At 44.8% G+C, this 21,052-nt stretch overlaps 1 protein-coding gene across 1 annotated transcript in view; it reads right to left on the bottom strand.

Moving 5' to 3' along the window:
• Positions 1 to 2,317: 2,317 nt before the first annotated feature.
• The window catches only part of TENT4B (terminal nucleotidyltransferase 4B), a 298,913-nt gene continuing 280,178 nt past the window's right edge, over positions 2,318 to 21,052 (bottom strand). The window contains exons 11-12 of the mRNA XM_085639324.1: positions 11,495 to 11,635; positions 2,318 to 5,426 (exon numbers count right to left, since the gene is read on the bottom strand). Coding sequence (XP_085495450.1) covers positions 5,250 to 5,426; positions 11,495 to 11,635 — 318 coding nt within the window. The 3' untranslated portion in view covers positions 2,318 to 5,249. The remainder of the gene's footprint in view (positions 5,427 to 11,494; positions 11,636 to 21,052) is intronic.

Genomic DNA, 21,052 nt, shown 5'->3' with positions numbered 1-21,052 from the left:
TGGGCTGGACATTTACTTTATGGCGACTATTTGGTAATTGTGGAGCTCAAGCCTAATCACCCCCCAATACTACCTCCTTTAGAAGTCTGCAAGTGCTTGCACTAGCTACCCTAAGAGAGAAAAGTGCGGAAGGGGTTGTACTTAGCCCGAATTTGAAGAGCCCAGACATCAGTAGCAAGGGGCCTCAACATTCATGGTTTGCCTGCCCCATGGCTCCCTGAATGGGAGGTGAACAGGACCAACTCAAAGCTATTGCCTACTATGGTAATGTGAGGATTCATGTAATAACATACCTCTATGCAGCTTGTCACATACAGGTCTATTGATTTTAGCAAATGCTTTTTACATTAAGAGAGCCAGGCCTACTGATTTTGTAATTACTTCTTTTTTGGCACTGCTATCCCTTTTTCCAGTGAATCAATTAGAACAATAGCTTTTATCATTTGTCACAATAATTAACTCAGGTCTACTGTACAGAGCACCAGATTTCCATAAGGCAATTATCTGCATATAGTCATAAAATTACAAATGTTTACAAAATTATGTTTGGCAAAGCAAAATACTATCTCTCCTAACAAGGGTTATTAAGAGGGCCCAACACTTATTCTAGTACAAACTTCTTATCGCGACATAGGGGGAAACCAACACCAAAACCCTTGCCTGCAACAGTGATCTGGGCAATTCCATCTTGCGGCTTTAGGAAAGAGCAATAACAATCCAATTCACTGCTTAATACATATTGGCTTGAACATGCTTTTCAAAATAAATAGTTCCGGCCTACTGCCTTTGCTTTAACTTTTCATAATAAATCGATCAGGATTATAGCCTTGATCACTGGCTTGCCACCATAACCTAACACATTTGTAGTGTATTGATCATAAACTTTCCCACAAGGCATAAGGTGCAATATAAGCACTTTTTCAGTTATGGACACAACTGCTGCCCAATCAAATTCTGTACTTTAGAAATCAACATGTGGCAGAGCTTAAGCCGCTCTACCCACAGAACTTCCGTTTAAGATAAATGGGCACAAGCCTACTTCAAGTCTAAAACCTATTTCTTATGAACAAGCAAGCGACAATATCAATATTGCAGAACGTAGGGACAGAGCTTTGCCTTATCTGTCAGTTGAGCTTCTAATGCTAGCCCCTAAACAAATTTTCCCAACAATTTCTTCACATCGGCTATGAAAAGAGGATACATATGACAGAAAGAGATCAACCGTGTTCGCACCAAAACAGCATACTCAATACTCTTACACACATAGCTACTGCAAATGGTTAGGTTTCAATTCTATATGGGGTAAAAGGGAAAGCCACTCCTGCTGTATTATTTAATTTAAATACCTGAGAAAATTTTAACACGAACCAGGGCTACAAGTTAACCAGCTTACAGTAAAATAGGTGTAGCAGTCCATTGGGAAACATTTCCCAAGATGCAATTTATGAACCTACACAGAACATATTTGACAACTGAGTCTGGGGTGGATGGAACTAACACATAAGAACTTGCCTCAGTTGATGGGAACATTTCTACAAAATATGAAAGCAGGTCAAACTATTACAAATCATTAAGCAGGCATTCACGGCAAACTCACTAGATTGACAAACAGAATTATTGATTTTTCACTGACTGCCTCGTTGCTTGCTTGCATCCTTTTAATGTAAAAATGAGACCAGATGAAGGTTTACACAAATTATCCCTGTCAACAAGATTGTGATGAGGCTGATGGAGATGGGAGCATCCCTGGTCTGGTTAAGGATAAAGATATCTGGTAAACTTATTTCACATTGAAGAGTAGATTCAGTCAACCACTGGGCTAAATAAACAAAAATGTAAACACCATCTGCTATATGTTCTGTGGGGATTAACATGCTTGATGTGTACTTCAAATAACTCAGATTTCATCTCTATTTTTGATTGTGCAATTGCTGATGATGCAAATTGTATATACGTAGTTCACATTAAGGTAGAGGTTCGCTTTCATGGCAACTCTGGTTTTGTTTACTGAAAATGCTAATAAGCAGCATTGAAAGGATTTTCTAGAATATAGCTATCCAAAAGTAAGCACAAACTGGCCAACTTGTCATTAGAAAGTGTACAAGATTAAAGTTACTTTCAAAGAAGCATATACTGAGTTTTAAAAATTCCCAAACATATCTGTGCATTTTAGAAATGCTGAAAAACATCACATAATGGGCTTAAAAATGTATTGTTAAATGATAGTCACAAGAGCATTTCATAAACAAACAATGAGACCAGGCCACATAGATAAGAGAAACATACAAGACAAAGCAAAGGAATCTGCCAACAAAAGTTCTTGAAAGTATTTTACTTCAGGTTGAAAAATGAACAGTTCCACTGTTCTATTTAAATAAACATTTGCAAGATATACAGCAGGTGTATGAATACAATGCTGATTATGGAAAGGCTGTTTTAAACAAATATATTTTCTTTCTGCCTTTCACCCTCAAAGATATGTTTACAAAAAGAACAAAACAGAAATGTATCGTAGTACAGGAAAATAGGTTTGCCCATTTAATTTATGAAACCCATAAATCGAGGCAAGCATAAGATTCCCAAAGGAATCAATACATTTCTTGCCATACCACCACCTTAATATAAACAAACACATGCTTTTTGAACAATAACGTCAGCACCCTCCAGATTACATTTACACAAGGGTAATGTGTAGGAACACTTCAGTGTGTTCAATGTAATTCTTATCTGTTTGAGTATTACATATTTAGAACATTTCTTTGATAGCAGCCAACAATACTGGGTCACCATAAAAAATTTACATTTGTTCCCTAAGCAGCTGAACATAGAAACCTAGATAATTCACAACATCTTCAAAACAAAAATAATACTGTGATTACATATAATATGGTACGATTTCTTGCAGTTTGCAAATAAAGTCTAAATATCAGATGGTGGTTATACAATCTGAACAAAATGATGAATTCAAAATTTAAAACAATGGAAACATTTACATTCTCCCACTTATTACACTAGGTTTATGCTTTTATTGCTATTGTAACTTCCACATCTTTGGAACACATTCATCCTATTTGAAGTAAAACATCAAAAAGTTTATTTCTATGATGATTGGTTTTGTCTTTCTCATAGAATTCAACTCGAAAGTATTATTTTAATCAGTAAAGTTCCTAAAAAGTGTGTTTTTAACATTACGCTTGTCAAAGTTCTAGCCTATAAATAGATAAGACAATTCTAAAATAATACATATTTGTAGTCTGTTCAGTAGCCATGCATGCACTTGTTCAGTGACTTTGGACTACTGTATTTTGTCAAATCATACACAAACATCTATGAAATGGAGTAAAACATTTACATGATAGTTAAAAGCTTATCAGAATAAATACTCTTAATGTAGTTGCTGCAACCGTAATCATGTTTTGTAGCTTTTACTTATGTTTTTTCTCTAAGACTTGAAATCAAGCATCCATTTTTGTTCTGCTTCATTCTGTTCTTTTGGCAACATTTCTGGCCTTATTTTGGAGTAGTAGTCTGTCCTTAGCAACATATGAGAAATTAAAGACAACTGTTGCACAGAGTAGCAAACTTTACAATCATTGAAAGGAAGTCCATTAAAATGCTATTACTAAAAATGGATGGAGAATAAAGCTACCAGATAAAAAGGTACTTTATTTCTCTCAAAATACGTACACTTGTATTTCTGAACAAGAACCTATGCACTTTGTTTAAAAATATAGATGTATTCTAGGCCATTGAAGCTATAAGTACTCCTTATTCTTGTTACATAGATGAATAAGACCTGTTCAGAATTAAATTCACACTTGCATAGAACAAATTTAATGATTAAAAATGTATGAGGATTTTTAGATCTGCATACTTGCTCAGTGTTAAACTAAACTCACGAATTGAAGGGAAATCACTGTAGTGACAAAAATTGCTCCCCATATTTAGTTAGTAACACCACATGAAATACAAATAAACTTACACTTGAGTATAAAATGTTAAAATATAAATTTCCATACACAGTTGACAATCTTTGATGAGGTTACTTTTTTGTTTTAATCTTGGGGAATCGGTTCCAAAATGCCTTAGATTAGCCTGGACCGAAAGCATTAGTTGAAGGACCACCCAGCATAAGGTGCTAAATGGCTCTGTAAGTTAGCTATGAACTGAGCAGAATTCTATCTTTAAATCCTAAAATAAGTAATCTGCATTCCCAAAATTGACTTTTATACCAATGATGATTTTATTGCAAAGAAAACAAATCACTTAGCAATAAAATGACCTCAGAGATTTACTGGCAAAAACTATAATAGAACTGTAACACAGAAATGATGTGGTAAGTAGATATGTGAATACTTCTGAAATGTACAGGTTGTTAATACAAAATAAAATTACCAGTACTTTTATATTTTAAAATAGATGGGGACCTGCGCAGATTAAAGAAAAAAAACTTTGCAGAGGCAATGTAACAACACATGAAAAGCAATAGAAAAAGCTGGTTTAACAGTTTCTAGTCACAAACATTTCCTCTCAGAGAAATATATTTTGTACATTTAGTTTTCCATTGAAATGATTTTTCTGGATTGTGAAGTCATTTTGATTCACTTACAGAAGTTGTGCTTCTAATACTCTACATTCTGCCAATTATGAAAAGAACAGATGTAATATTTCCAAACTAATCCTTTGAAAACAATGCATTTATAAAGGTAATATATGAAAATGATTAACACAATCACTATTACAAATGCAATTTTTTTCTAGAATATGCTAATTATGTATACCATAAAAAGTATGTACTTAAAAACATGCACATATTTATTTAAGTATTTTAAAGTCTGGTTTCTCTTAAATAGGCCACCCCAAACCTCTCCTACTTCAGCCAGTATTTCTTTTTATAATTTTTCTTAAATAGCCACTCTTGCACACATTGGCTCCTCTTTCCATATTTCAGCATGAAGGTGGATTAGGCGAGAGCTACATTGGACAAGCTCACGCTTTGTGTCTAGGCAACCCTTTTATATCAGACAGCAATTAAAGGATCAGCCTTTTTACTTCATAGACACTTTTTTTTAATGTTTGTTTTTTAGTCTTATGTCTTCAAGATCCCTCTGAGGCAAGGTGGTAAAAATGTGGTAGCGAATCGGCATTGAATAATCTGAAACCTTTGAACACACATCCCCGATGTTGCTGCCAAATCCATGCCGGTACCACAAGGTAATTTCACAAAATGCAACAATAAAAATAGGCACCTATCTACTAAGTTCTGAGACAGATTCCTTCTTATGTTTCCGCTTTTTTCCCTGATAAGATGGGTTGTTGTATTTGCTGCTTTGATGAGGTCTGTTCGCCTGTGACGGACTGTGGCTAGTGTTTGGTTGACTTTGGCAACTTTTGCTGGAGGATGAGCGAAATAATCTTGTTCCATGCTGAAAAGACAAACATACAATATGTTTAAGCAATACACTTGCTAGCACTTTACCAATTTCCAGATCTTCTCTTTACAGAAAAACAAATTAAGCTATAGCTTCAAGTTAATTACCATTAAACTATAGATGAAAGCAATCAAAAAGCTCAGCAAAAAATAAAACACTATTTAAACGGTGAATTAAGTACTTTTAGTAGACAAATACACCTTTTGCAATTGCCATGGTACCCTACTGCTCAAGGAGAATACAAATAAACGTTCTATTGAAACAAAGCTTCTGTTCTAAATGCCTACAATCCACCTGTCCACAATTAACCTTATAGCACACTAGGTCCATACTCATGCCACCCCTGCCCAACCTAATTCCACAACATGCAAATTAGTTACATTTTACAAGGCTGCTTCACAGAGATACTGAGTGCCAAATCATACACTTGTGGGGACATCCTGTTAACTGTTGTAACAAAGGGATAAAAACAGGATATATTAAATGCATTTTCTTATTTGTAATCTATCCCTCCTTTCCACCTATCTCAGACAGACCTGAAAGATTAACTTGTTGGCAGCCGTGAACGCAGGTCATATTCCACGAATAAATAACCTACGACTCTTTGGCAAAGTCAGGAAGAAATGCACACAGGGATTAAAGTGGGCCTTTCTTAATGACATCTCTGCCCCATCAGGAGGAAAAAACTCAAAAAGACTGAAAACAGTAGAAAAACGTTTAGTCAAAAAATTACTAAGGGGTAGCTTTAGTTGACATCAGCGTGTTGGAGTGGTGCCTATATAGGCACCACACACACCACTTCCGGCACAGACTATGCCACGTGATGACAAACACCACCATCTACAGCTGCGCAGGGGTACTGCTCACTAAAAAATTTCAGATCCAATCGGATGCCTCGGGATAATTCTAAGGTAAGGAATCTGCGGGTAGAAGTCTATCAAATATAGGGGATAAGATGTACTGGAGAATAAGCATAAGCAAATATCCCTGAACTGTTCAATAGTTTACTGGCCATGGACTATGGTTGTGAGTACCCAAGGAGAATGTTGATTAATTTATGTTTTCTGTGAAGACAAATCAATCCATTTTGGGCGTGTCCCAGTTCTGAAAATATTGTTACAGTACTTGGAGATTCATCTGCCACTTGAGAACTTGTTCTTAACGGGTCCGCAAAGTCGCTGTTCACCACCAGTATGTACTCTTGTAGGAGCTGGATTTAAGTGTGAATGGCTCATTATCAGATCATTTGACTTAGATCAGTGGCTCTTAAACTGTGGTCCACAAACCCCTTATGGGTCAACAAGGTCTACTCAGGGGGTACGCATTGGTTTAAAAAATTCAATTACTATAAATAAATCAATAAAATACATGTACGTAAAGCTAAATGTAAACTTTTTAAAAGCTCTGTAGATATGAATGAATATAAAATTGGATGCTAAAAATCAGGTTGGTATCCTCATCTTGATTCGTGGGACCAGTGCAATTACAAGAAACAGAATCTAGTAAGTTTTACTGGTGGCCTGGATATGCCGCAACAAAAAGAGCATGCATTAGGTAGAAAAGAAAACATGATATTGTAGAATCTAGTGTATTGCTTTGCCTTTTAGAAATAAAATTACACTTTGAAAAAGCTCCAACTTTCCCATTAAAATTTTGATTTGAATGCTTTTGCTTGTAAATTAAATTAAAAATTCCTGAAATTGGATGATAAAGAAAAGTTTCTGTACACAGGTTCAATAGCACCTTTGCTTAGAAGTGCTTCTACTTCCTCTAGCCACAGTCGTTTGAGTTAGTGAATGATTTCATTACATTGAGGTGAGGTGACAGTTTACTGGATAGGGGATAGGACATGCTTGTTGGTGATTATTTACTCCCATTGTGGAAGGAATTATCGGATTCTTCACTGCGCAGATGTTGCGCAATTGGGCCATGGATGGTATGTCAGTGTTTTAAGGTTGAGGCACCCTTTTCAGGGCCACCTCAACCATTTCCTCCACCACTGTATACTCCTTGTGTATAGGATTTCAGTGCCTGTCCCTCTTGAAAGGGCTGATACTCTTGGAAGTTTGGCCCTGCATTGTGGCTGCAACTTTTGCACAACCTGATTTGATGTTTTCGAATCCCAATCTTGGGAAAAGGAGTTTTCAGTCCCCAATGGCCTTGGCAGGGTATCTTCTTTGATTTTTTGGGATCCTAATATCTACCTGAGGCCGAACAGATTCTAGTCATCAAAGAATGCAATAGTATTACTGGACTTCTGGGTACAATCCAACACTTGTAACCATGCAAGTCGCCTAAGAAAAATGCTCATATTGACCTCTGGAGGCGGAGCCAGCTGCACCCAGGGTGCAGCTAATGATGGCATTTGATATTATCTTGTCCTCTGCACCAGCGCGCTCTCCCCCTCTTATTGTATGCTTGTTGTAGGTGTATACTCAGTTGCTCCATTCCCATCCAATTATAGCAATCATATCTTGATAGAAGGTCTACAAAGCTGGCAACATGCTACTGCTTTGTCACCCCCCCCCCCCCGAGATGTGTTTCCTTTTACCATGTCTTAATTTTTACTATATTTATCAGGAGGAAGGGCATCCCCAGTAAACTAGAGGCATGATCTCTTCCCTACTACAAGGGCAACAAGGAAATGATCTATAGTATAGTGGGTGATATAGGCTTACATTTTTCTAGATCCTGGTGTTTTCACAGGTTATTTGATATTGTCACCTGCACATTTAATCATATTCTAAAATTGGTAAGAATTGCCCAGATCTGTCTTTGCAAGTGTCTCCACACCCCGCCCCCAAAATGTCCTCTGCTTCCAACACAAGTAGCTTGACTTGGTATTGGTCAGCTGCAAATTGTATGATAGCTTGATAGGAGTGGTATTATTCGTAGGCGAAGTCCTGACTGGATATGGTCCTAAACTGTAGTCTTGAGGATCTACATTATAGTCCTCCAATGGCCCATCTCCATCCCGAGGTAGCACTATGTCAAAATAAGGTTCTTGAGGATCATATTGACTGTTATTGTCCAAGTCCGTGCAGAAGGAAAGAACAAAATCCTGTGACGACAGTTGACTGTGTGATGGAACTGGATTTTAGTGGTTGTATAAAACAAACAAAAGCTCTTTCACTTGAAATGATGTTGCAATTAAATATTTATAGGCTCTTTATTTTTAAATGTGCTTAGAGTACTGGGACAGCTAAAAGCACATTTCCGATTTTGGTGCAGTGATGTAATACTCGCCACTGTTCTGGGAGAGAAGGTAGGGTTTCCTACACATTACTTGTCACAGGTAAAAGAGGATTATGTATTAAAAGTGTGCAACCTGGCTAAAGTTTTCAGCCTCTGCCTCACCTCCCTATAAACAAAATATGTTGTCTTTCCCACTTTTGAGCATGCATGTAAACATAATTCTGTACCGTTTATGGGTCATCCAGAGAAATGTCATATTCCTCCAACTTGGCTCCAATGCACAGCCCAGGCCTTTTGTGACCCTGCCTGGCTGGATTATTTACCTTACGCCCCAAGCTGTAGCATCAGAGGACTAGTCCTTCATGGCAAGCAATCCACAGGACTGAGGTCTTCTCTCCCAGAGGGAGAGATGGGTTGAAGCTGCTCAGCATCAGTCAGCTGTCACCCGGTGCCTGGCACCAGGCCTGTTCCAGGCTTGAGCAGCGATGTCAGTGAGGAGGAGGGGGGGCTTTAGGGATTTGAGTGTGCTTTTCAGAGACCATGTGGCATGGGACCCCTGGACCACGCCATATTGAAGTATCCCAGAGGCCTGTGTAGGAAGGTTGAAACCGGGGCAGAGAGGATGTGGCACTGCAGGATGGGCCAGAGGTGAATTCCTGCTAGCATCCTCTGCCCCTCATTAAAAGGTCTTGCGCAGGAGGAGAGCGCTCTCTGGGATGTGCTTTGGCTGAGGAACACTAGGACTGGAGGCTAACGCCATGGACAGTTGGAAGGAGGAATCCCCTGACTGTCCCTCTAACTCAAGAGTGAATTCAGGATTAGTGGGGAAAGCCTGGGTATCTGCGCAGTGGACAGAAGCCCAGAAGAGGAAACCAGGTGAAAGGCGGGCGCTGGGAGCCAGTGAAACCAGCACCCTGCAGAGTTTGTCCTCTTGGAGGCCTATAGAAAGTGCTCCAGATGGCTAGGGCTGTCCACTAGGGGAGAAAAGAGACCAATATCGTCTAAATGGGCCTAACTAGGGCCCAGAGATCTGCTCCTGTGAGCGTAGGCGACCTCTGCAGACAGGACAACGAAGCACATAGGGCTCCACTGCCGGTGTCCCACACCCCCCACCGGGTGGGTCAGGTCCTGGGGGCCAGCCCCAGGAGAAGGCAAAGTAGTGGAGTGCCGTCACACTCCATATGAAGCAGCCCAGGATCCCATCCCAGGGCCCGACAAAGAAGCATGAGCATAAGTTGTGGAGTGCCGTCGCACTTCCGTGAAGGTGGCTGGGGGCCCAGGATAAGAGAAAAGGGGGGGCGTGCCACTGCACACCCCCCATGCTGCCACTGGTCTCCTCGCACTGCACGCTGGAGTGGACAGACCAGAAGAGACGGGCTGGCTCCTGTGGCAGCCCGCGAGTTTCCTGACCGGGTGGAGAGCTGCTCTCCATTGCGTCAGGTGCACACGGGGTGCCCTCAGAGACTGGAAGGTACTGCGAAAGACTGCCCTATGCGGGGAAACAAAAGGCCGTGTCTCTACTCAGAACAGCAGGGAAGCCACTGCTACGATATGCATGCTACCGGAGGAGCGCCCCATAATGCCTTGCAGGGCCCGGCCACATTTGCCTAGGAAAATGGTTCTTTTTGGCGTATGGTGACCCCCGGAGAACGGGGTCACCTCCTTGATGAAGCAAAGATGGCAGGGGAGCTGCAGGAGCCCTCAACCAAAAAAAAGAATTGGAAAGTCCCCACCATAAGCCTCTGGGGACCTGTAAAGAATAACTCCTCAAGGGTTATGATAAATTGACAAGCTTCCCTGGGGCTGGAACTGGTGTTCTACATCGTGGAGGATCATTTTCTCTAGCGACCAGGACTATGGCCGGAGTTGGTCCAATGGGAATTTTCATGTTATGAGAAACCCCCCAAGGGTAGAAGGTGGTCTTTACGGACGTGCTCAGTTCCAAAAATGATGCATATGCCGTAGGCTTTAGAATGTAATTTCTCAATGCAGCTCATACGCAATATGTTTTTAATGTGATTACTCAATGTTACAAGCACCCTTTAGGAGGTAGGAATTACAACTACATGGTGTTGTAATGATCACTGTGGTGCCCTCTATGGGCTGTGATGGAACTGCGTTATTCATGTTATCAGTTATGATAAGTGCCACACACTCTCAGGCATGTGCACTTTAATTGAATAATGAGAATGTCAGCCACTGGGATTGAAGTTGATATCCTTTGTTGCCAGTAGTAGGTGCCCACAGTCAGGGTTATAGGTAACTATCGCATTTATTCCCATAAGGAAATGCTTGTTAAAATAATGCGGCAGCAAGCGACTCACCTGGTGCCAGTGATAAGGCCCCTCACTCCAAATTATGTTCAACCCTTGGTATTTAGGGACAATCTATTATTTACACATGGGAGATGTGGTACTAGAACCCCCCCCCCCGCCCCTCCCCATCCCCTCCGGGGGTAGGGTTAAGAATCTTTACGCAATGCCATTCAAAAGCATTTCTATCAACTTATTTATATGTGTAAATTGTTGCATAGTATTGAGTAGGGCGTTTGTAATAAATGTACATTTCCTATTTCTAAAGAAAAGCCCAGACAGGACAGTCCTTTATAAAGTGTTCCAACAGCAGTATATTTGCAAAGATGTAATCCGCGTGATTAAATAAAAAATATGATACACTTTTTAGCAATGTCTATTCTGTAAAGTTTGAAATCAGTTTTATTAGTGTTACCGTATATATTTACAAAATAAACACTTGAAGAAAAATGCTTTAACTGAATTTGTCATTTTTGTAACCAGTTGTATTTTGCTTCTCAAAAGGAAACAAAAAATACATTCAAAGTAATCAAGAAATTATCTTGTTTTACTGACCTGGGCCTTATTGGTGCTGCTAGAAATGTTGGGTGTTTGGCAGCTATGGGTTTTACCAGCTGGCTTGGAACATACAGTTGTCTCTTGTGATGCAACTCTGTTTAACTGTTTCGATGATTTGAATGGTGTCCCATCAGGCCCCTTGATGGAAAAAAACAAATTATTACTTGCACTTATAATGGGATACATCTGCAAAATCAATTACGCCAAACAATCCAAGTCGATTTTTATTTTTTTAACATCATAATGTTCTGCTTTTTCATTTTCTTATTCCCCAAATTCAATGTAAAATAGTTTCTGCCGAAATACAAAACCTTTTTAGCTCCATTCACTGTAACCCTTCAGCTTGATTAACAATACAAACAGCGTATTCAATTAGCACCAGAATAATGATATGATGGAGTCCCACATGTAAGTTGTAATGTTATCTTGCAAATAAATTAAAAAATAATACTGACTTTGTATTTGAGATTACAACCATCCTCAGCAGTGCTGGTAGTGTAATAATATCTCAGCCCAGTGTGCTGACGTCAGTTTTCTTTCGTTTCCCTTTCCGCGCCCTCAGACGCTGAGCGTGAACAACTGTTTGTAACAGTGTGCTCAACGTTAAATTGGAACCTCTTTATATGTAGGGAAGTCACTCGACGGAAAGGGGGAGGGCAGCAAGTCATATGTTTACAGAAGTCACTAGAAAGAACATTACCAAAGGTAAGTAACATTCTTCTGATGGATTAACCAAACTGCAGATTCCTCACTTTAGAATAGATAGCAAAGCAGTGCCTCCTCAAGGTAGAAGATCTGTGGAATGTGCTCAGACTAAAATGTCTTGCATAACCCAGAGGACGAAAAGTGCTTCCCGACGGACCTGGCTATCAAGGTAGTTATGATGCATGAAAATATGCATTGAAGCCGTAAATGCAGCCTAACAGATATCAAAGGCAGGACTGGCCCTGATGGGAAGGGCCTTCAGGCCTTCCAGTGGGTGCGTCTTGGCAAGTATGTAGCATAACAATGCAGAGGACGAAACACCTCGACAAGGTCCCATTCACTCTGGAGAACGCCACAAACAGTTGACTGCCACTCACAGGTCCTTGCTACAATCTACACAAAATCTTAAGCCCACGATGCAGCCTGAAAGATCAAGGACAGGATTGGTCCTAATGGAAAGGGCCTACAGGCCTTCCAGTGGCTGCTTTTTTTGTCACTGTGTAGCATACCCTAATGAACAAGTTACATAACATCGGTAACGATGTATCTGTAAGAAACATTAGTTAGTTAGATTCCTCCCCTTAGAATATCCCCAGGCGTCAGGCTGGATCCGGAAGGAATATGCTACTTACCAGTATGCATCTGTTCTTGGCATGTAGAGCTGCAGAGTTGTACACTTAGCATAGATCGCCATCTGGTGTTGGGCCCCGATGTTTGCAGTTTGTTTTTCTTCTTGGACAGTCTTTGGAAGTCACGAGTTTGGTGGCTCCTCCTTCGGTCCGTACTGCGCATGGGCTTCGGCTCCATCCTCAGATTGTTTTTCGCCAACAGGGAAATGATGGAGCTTGGTAATTATAGTGAGAAACCCATGTGTGTAGTATCTAAATAAGATGTACTGGAACGGATACAGGTAGCCGGGGAGGCGGGTGGGCGTGTACAACTCTGCAGCTCTACATGCCAAGAACAGATGCATACTGGTAAGTAGCATATTCCGTTCGAGGCATATGAGCTGCAGATTGTACACTTAGCATAGATTATATAGCAGTACCCAACCTTAGCGGCGACCACCGATATCCGTTGCAGTGGTTTGAAATAGTGTCTTTAGTACAGCCTGGCCCACTCTAGTTTGCTGCTTGGAATGCACATCTACACAGTAATGTTTTGTGAAGGTGTGCGGTGTAGACCATGTGGCTGCTTTGCAGATGTCATCTAAGGGTATATTCCCTAGAAAGGCCATAGAAGCCCCTAACTTTCTTGTAGAATGGGCTTTAGGCGGAACAGATAATGTTCTTTTTGCCTTTTGATAGCAAATCTGTATGCATTTTACAATCCACCTAGCTATCCCTGATTTAGAAATGGGGTTGCCTTTATGTGGTGGAGAGAAGGAGACGAACAATTGTTTAGTCTTCCTGAAGGGTTGCGTTCTTTGTATGTAGTATAGCAAGGCCCTTTTTACATCGAGTGTGTGTAAGGCCCTTTCTGCAACAGATTGAGGTTGCGAGAAGAAGACAGGTAATTCCACAGATTGATTGAGATGGAAGGGGGAAATGACCTTGGGCAGGAACTTCGGATTTGTGCGAAGTATGACCTTGCTGTGATGTATTTGTATGAAGGGTTCCTGTATAGTGAACGCTTGTATTTCACCAACCCTTCTAAGGGAAGTGATAGCTACGAGAAAAGCTGTTTTCCAGGTGAGAAACTGTAGCTCGCATTTATGCATTGGTTCGAAGGGCGGACCCATTAGTCGTGTAAGAACTAAATTTAGATTCCATACAGGGGAAGGTGGTGCCCTGGGAGGAATTACTCGTTTAAGGCCTTCCATGAAGGCTTTAATAGCGGGCACTCTGAAGAGTGATAAATGCTGTCTGTTTTGTAGATAAGCAGCGATCGCTGCTAGGTGTAGGCGTATGGATGAATATGCCAGGTTACACCTGTGAAGATGGAGCAGATAGCATATGATGTGCTGTATGGATGCATCTAAAGGGTTGATTGTATTGTTACGGCAGTAAATAACAAATCTTTTCCACTTTGCGGCATAACATGCTCTAGTGGTAGGACGTCTGGCTTCCATGATGATGTTCATGCAATCAGGGGGAAGGTTAAGGTATCCGAATTCTAAGATTTCAGGAGCCAGATCGCCAGGTTGAGCTGAGCTGGGTCCGGGTGCCTGATTTCTCCATGGTTCTGGGTTAGGAGGCATGGGGATAGGTGCAGTTTTTGATGTGGTACCACTGATAGTTGTAGTAGCGTGGTGTACCACGGCTGCCTGGCCCACGTCGGAGCTACCAGAATGAGTGTGAGGGAGTGCTGTTGTAGCTTCCTGACCACTAATGGAATTAGTGGGAGAGGTGGAAAGGCGTATGCAAATCTGCCTGACCAGTTCATCCATATCGCATTGCCCTTGGACAATGGGTGTGGGTATCTGGCGGCGAAGCTTGGGCATTTTTTGTTTTCGTGGGTGGCGAAGAGGTCTATCTGAGGATGCCCCCACTGTTGGAAGAATGGCTGAAGAACTTGTGGATGCAGTTCCCATTCGTGTAGTTGTTGCGTTTGTCTGCTGAGCAGATCTGCCATGGTGTTTTGTACGCCTGGAACGTGTTGTGCCAGGAGAAAGATGTTTTGGGGAATTGCCCATCTCCATATGCTCTGGGCTAAGCGGGAGAGCTGGGGAGAGTGTGTCCCCCCCTGTTTTTGGATATAATACATTGCAGTCATGTTGTCTGTGCGAATGAGGACTGCTTTGCCCGAAATCTGTTTTTGGAAAGATTTTAGGGCTAGAAAGATCGCCAAGAGCTCCAGATGGTTGATGTGGAGCGATTTTTGCTGTGGCGTCCATAGACCTTGCATTGTGAGGTGTAGGAGGTGCGCTCCCCAGCCAGAGAGAGATGCGTCCGCTGTTAGAATCACCTGAGGAACCGGGTCCAGGAACGGCCGCCCTTTGGAAAGGTTTGTGGTGTTCCACCACTGCAGAGAGTGATGTGTGCGGCCGTCCACCAACACCAGATCCATCAGCTGACCCTGGGCCTGGTTCCACTGTTGTGCTAGGCACTCTTGAAGTGGACGCATGTGGAGTCTTGCATGGGGCACTATAAAGATGCAAGACGCCATCATTCCTATGAGCTTCATGAACACTCTTGCTGGAAGAGAGTGTTGGGGAAGGAATGTTTTGCGTAAGGCTTGAATGCTTGTGATTCTGGCTGAGTTTGGATAGGCAATACCTTTGGAGGTGTCTATAGTGGCCCCGAGATATTGCTTTGTGTGAGATGGTATGAGGTGGGACTTTTGGTAGTTCACCGTGAAGCCTAGCTGGTGGAGCAGTTGGATGGTGCTGTTTGTGTGCTGCACGCATTGGTGGTAAGACGCGGCTTTTATCAGCCAGTCGTCTAAGTAAGGGAAGACGTGAATGTGTTGACGTCTGAGGTGTGCTGCTACTACCGCTAGGCATTTGGTAAACACCCGTGGTGCGGTGGTGACCCCGAAGGGGAGAACCGTGAATTGGTAATGTTGCCCGTCCACCACGAACCTGAGGTATTTCCTGTGAGAGGGGTGTATTGGAATGTGAAAGTATGCGTCTTTCAGATCCAAGGTTGTGAGAAAGTCTCCCTGACAGAGGAGCGGGAGGACTTGTTGTAGGGTGACCATATGGAAATGGTCTGAATGTATGTAGGCATTTAGAGGCCGGAGGTCCAGAATGGGCCTGAGGGTCCCGTCTTTCTTTGGTATTAAGAAATATAGGGAGTAAACCCCTAGATTTTGCTGATTGATGGGGACCTGCTCTATAGCGTGTTTTTGGAGGAGGGAGAGTACCTCCTGTTTGAGCAGTGTGGAATGTTCTTGAGACATTGGACGATGCCTTGGTGGGATATTGGGTGGGGTAGATGTTAGCTCGAGACAGTACCCTGACCGAATGATTTGGGTCACCCATTTGTCCGATGTTATGGACTCCCATGCGTGGATAAAGTTTTGTAGTCTGCCCCCGACCGGAGTGGAATGGTCTGGGGGGAACGGAGGGAAGTCATTGTGTGGGCGGGGTGGCAGAACGGGTGTTGTTAGTTTTGCCCCTGCCCTTATTGTTGTTGCCTCTGTAACCACCCCTTTGGTTGCCCTTTGAAAAGGTATTTTGAGGAGGGGATTTGTAGGAGGTAGAGGTGCTATCGGTGGAGAAGCCTCTGCCTGTGCCACGAAAGGAGCAGCGTCGAAAGGAACGTTTAGAGGCTTGTGTTTGGAGTGCCCCCATAGACTTTGCTGTCTGTGTCCTTTTTCATCTTTTCCAACGCTTCGTCTACCTTGGGCCCAAAGAGAGTTTGTTGGTCAAAGGGGTGATTGAGTATGGACGCCTGGACTTCAGGCTTAAACCCTGAGATCCTGAGCCAGGCATGGCGACGAAGCAGGACACTGGTATTTATGGCTCTAGAAGCAGTGTCGGCTGCATCGAGGGCACACTTAATGGAGGTGTTTGTAATGAGTTTACCCTCCTGTATTAGCTCATGAGCCCTACGCTTGTGTTTCTCGGGAAGGTGCTGCATAAGAGCCTCGAGTTCGTCGTAGTGTGCTCTGTCATAGCGCGCAAGTAGCGCTTGTGTGTTTGCAATGCGCCACATGTTTGCAGCTTGAGAGGCGGTGCGCTTGCCAGACGCGTCTAGGAGTTTGGATTCTTTGTCTGGCGGTGGGGCTTCTCCTGAGGACTGGGAGTTAGCCCGCTTTCTAGCTGTAGAGACAACTAGGGAATCTAAGGGAGCAGGGCCCTTAATGTATGCAGGGTCTGTGGGTGCCGCCTTATACTTTTTCTCTATTCTAGGGTTTAGTACCCTGGCCCTGACAGGGTCTTTGAACACCTCTGCGGCATGCTTGGTGACACCCTTAAGCATGGGTAAAATAGAAGTGGATTTGTCCTGTATGTCAAATGTATCCAGTAAGAAGTCGTCTTCCACTGGTTCAGTGTGCATGTCCACCCCATGGTAGTGTGCTGCTCTCTGCACTAAATGATGGAACCCTAAGGAGTCCTCTGGAGGAGACGGCCTGGATGAGTATAGGTCGTCCTGAGGTATATCGGGTACATCAGGGTTATTGTAATCCTCCCATGGGTCTGGGGTCCCCGGTGGAGTGGGATCCATTGGGGCGTCCGCCGGGTAATTGTCCGGGTCCCCGTCATCCGGATCTGGGGACGGGGTCGGAGAGTAGTGAGGTAAAGGTGGCGGAGACCTGGGAGGGGGAGGGGGTGGAGGAGGTGGAGGAGGGAGGGGAGGCGGTAGTGGGGAGGGCACTCTGAGGGGAGAAGTAGCAGAGTCCTTCCGTTTGGGTGGAGGAGGAGGAGCCGGAGTATCAAGGCGTCTTTTCTTGATAATTAAAGTCAATAGCCCAGTCTTTGGATCTTTGGACAGAGTCTTTTGTAAAGGGTCTGGTGTAAACAGAGCCAATGGCGCCGAATCATCCGTCGGCACCGGTGATTTCGGAACCGAGGGCTTCGATGGTTTGTGTGCGCCATGCTTTTTTGGGGCCTCCGGTTTTTTCGGCGTCGAAGGAGTTTTCGGCGCCGGAGCGTCGGTGCCGACAGATTTGTGTTTGTGTTTGGTCGGCACCGAGAGTCCAGGCTTCGGCACCGGTGGCTTCGGAGTCGAGCTGGATATTGCTTTCTTCGGTGCCGGATGCTGTTTTTCGGCACCGGGCGTCGGCTGGCTCGATCCCGAGCTGCCGTGAGACTTTGGAGGCTTCGACACCGGGCCCGAAGGTGGTGGGGTGATAGAAGCTTTGGTCTTGGTTTTGCCCAGGCCGGCAGGCGAGGGAGTAACCTGAGTCTCTTTGGTTTTGGGCGCGGGGGTGGGAGGGGGCACAGTACTCACGACCCGCTGCGCCGGTGTGATGTCCTCCACGGCGGAGTCGTCGGCCTTGGAAGCGCTGACGACGTCTTCTTCCTGCTCGGTGTGTGTTTGCCCCGAAGCTTCGGCGCCGTCTCCGAAGATGTCCGGTGGAGCTGCAGACGATGAGTGCGCCATGGTGCGTCGAGCTTTTCGATCCCGGATGGTTTTCTTCGATCGAAAAGACTTACAGGCGGGGCAGTCTCTGGCCTCGTGTTCTGGAGAGAGGCAAAGATTACACACCTGATGGAGGTCGGTGTGGGGAAATTTAGACCCACATTTTGGGCACTTTTTGAACGGAGTCCTTTCCATCGGCCGGGACCGGAGTCGAGGAGGGCCCGAAGGCCGGTGCCGATGTACGGGATGGAGAAAAGTGCCGCTTCGAGAGATGAAGATGATGATGAAGAAACTCGAAGAAACTAGGATTTTCCGTCGAGGCTGGAACCGTAGAAGTTCGAAGCCGGAGCACGAAGTATCACATCTGAGCCCGATGGCGGAAAAAAACAATCTGAGGATGGAGCCGAAGCCCATGCGCAGTACGGACCGAAGGAGGAGTCACCAAACTCGTGACTTCCAAAGACTGTCCAAGAAGAAAAACAAACTGCAAACATCCGGGCCCAACACCAGATGGCGATCTATGCTAAGTGTACAATCTGCAGCTCATATGCCTCGAACAGATTTTTCGTCAGCAATACCCCTTGCGCGTCGCTAGGCGTCGTCTGCGGCTCCGCGTCCGTCGTCGGCGTCGTGCGCCGGAATGACGTCGGAGTACTTAGACGCCGCCCTTGCGCGCTGACGTCAGTTCTTGTACATATCTTTCCGCGCCAGGAACGCAGAGCCATGCAAAAGACTGACACTGGTGCCAAAAAAGTCTAGGGCCCTGAAAAGGATAACCTTAACCCTAGATGTCGGTTCGCAGAACGGGGAGGATGAGTGGGTCGGTGTGGAATCTAACTAACTAATGTTTCTTACAGATACATCGTTACCGAAGGTAAGTAACTTGTTCATCTGAAAGAAACACGTTAGTTAGATTCCTCACCTTAGAATAGATACCCCAGCAATACCAACCCCGTGGTGGGTCTGCGAACCAAGATCACACCAGAAAGTCCTGGAGAACAGAACGGCCAAAGAAGCCGTCTCTCCGGACTTGGCTGTCCAGGCAATAATGCTTGGCAAACGTGTGCAGCGATGCATACATTGCTGCCTGACAGATTTCCTGCAAGGGGACTCCCCGACCCAGGGCAGTTGTCGCCGCCGTGGCCCGAGTGGAATGGGACCTCAGCCCTACAGGAGGTTCCTTTTTAGCCAAGGAATAACAAGCTTTGATACACAATACGACCCACCGAGAGATGGTTCGCTTGTGTACCGCCCTCCCCTTCTTAGCGCCCACGTAGCCCACAAAGAGCTGGTCATCCACCCAGAACTGCTTGGTGCGGTCCAAATAAAAGGACAGCGCCCGTTTTGGGTCCAGACGGTGGAGCCTCTCTTCCTCTTTCGAAGGATGTGGAGGCGGAAAGAAGGTGGGCAACGTGACAGACTGCCCGATGTGGAAGGCAGTCACCACCTTAGGAAGAAAGGAAGGACGAGTCCGGAGAACAACTTTGTCCGGATGGACAGAAAGAAAAGGAGGCTTAGAAGATAGAGCCTGGAGCTCACTCACCGTTCTAGCAGAGGTGATGGCAACCAGGAAAGCAGTCTTAAGAGTGAGAAGACGAAGGGGACAATTATGAAGTGGCTCAAAGGGAGCGCACATCAGATATGTCAATACCAGGTTCAAATCCCACTGAGGCATTACGAAAGGGACAGGAGGAAACATGTGAGTAATGCCCCTGAAGAAGCGAGAAACAGGGGATTTGAAAAGAGAAGGCTGATCAGGAAGCCGCAAGAAAGCAGAGCTAGCTGAAAGATAACCTTTAAGAGTGCCTAGAGCAGAGCCCTGCTGGGCCATGGAGAGAAGAAAGAGGAGAACCTCAGAAAGAGGGGCGGAAAGGGGATCCACAGCCTTTGCTGTGCACCATGCAACAAATTTGTGGAGGGACGCCTGGCTGCCAGAATCACATCGCAGACTTCAGGAGGCAAGTCAAATAGCATCAACTGTCGCCGCTTAATCTCCACGCATGGAGGTGGAGACTGGACAGGTTCGGGTGGAGGACCGTTCCCTGCTGCTGTGACAGAAGGTCCTCCCAAAGAGGCAGTCGTATCGGGGGATCGATCGACAGACTGAGTAGCTCGGGATACCAGTACCTTCGTGCCCAATCCGGAGCCACCAAGATGACTTGGGCCCGGCCGCGCCTGATCTTCTTCAGCACTCTGGGCAGAAGTGGTATAGGCGGAAAGGCTTAAACACAGACCGCAACTCCACTCGCGAGGAAAGGCGTCCCCGAGCGAGTGCCGCCTTGGAAACTCCAACGCGCAGAACTGCTGACATTGCGCATTCTCTTCGGTGGCGAATAGATCTAACCAAGGGTCTCCCCACTGCCGAAAGAGGCCTTGCGCCACGTCCGAGTTGAGGCGCCATTCGTGATCCATCATGCACCGACGGCTGAGTTAGTCTGCTCTGGCGTTCAGAGAGCCCGCCAGATGTTGAACCACCAGGGTGATGCCGTAATGTTCCAGCCATGTCCAGAGGTGCAGAGCCTCCTGACAAAGGGTCCACGACCCCACCCCGCCCTGTTTGTTGCAATACCACATGGTGGTGGTGTTGTCCGTGAACACCTGCACCACACTTCCCCAGACAACGGGAAGGAATGCCTTCAGTGCAAGTCGGATCGCTCTCAGCTCCAAAAGGTTGATATGGAGCCAAGACTCCGAGAGTCCTCTGATCTCCGCCTCCCCCATGTGGCCCCCCCCATCCCAGGAGGGATGCATCCGTCACTACTACGTGCTCCGGTTGGGGTAGGGAGAGGGATCTGCCGCTGACCCAACCGCGGTCTGTGAGCCACCACTGCAACTGCTTTGCGGTGCCCTCCGAGATCAAGACATGGTTGGACAGGTT

Source organism: Triturus cristatus, chromosome 12, assembly GCF_964204655.1.
Source record: "Triturus cristatus chromosome 12, aTriCri1.1, whole genome shotgun sequence".
In the NCBI taxonomy this organism is placed as follows: domain Eukaryota; kingdom Metazoa; phylum Chordata; class Amphibia; order Caudata; family Salamandridae; genus Triturus; species Triturus cristatus.
The sequence above is the reverse complement of the archived record's forward strand: the minus strand, read 5'-3'. Positions and strand labels throughout refer to the sequence as shown.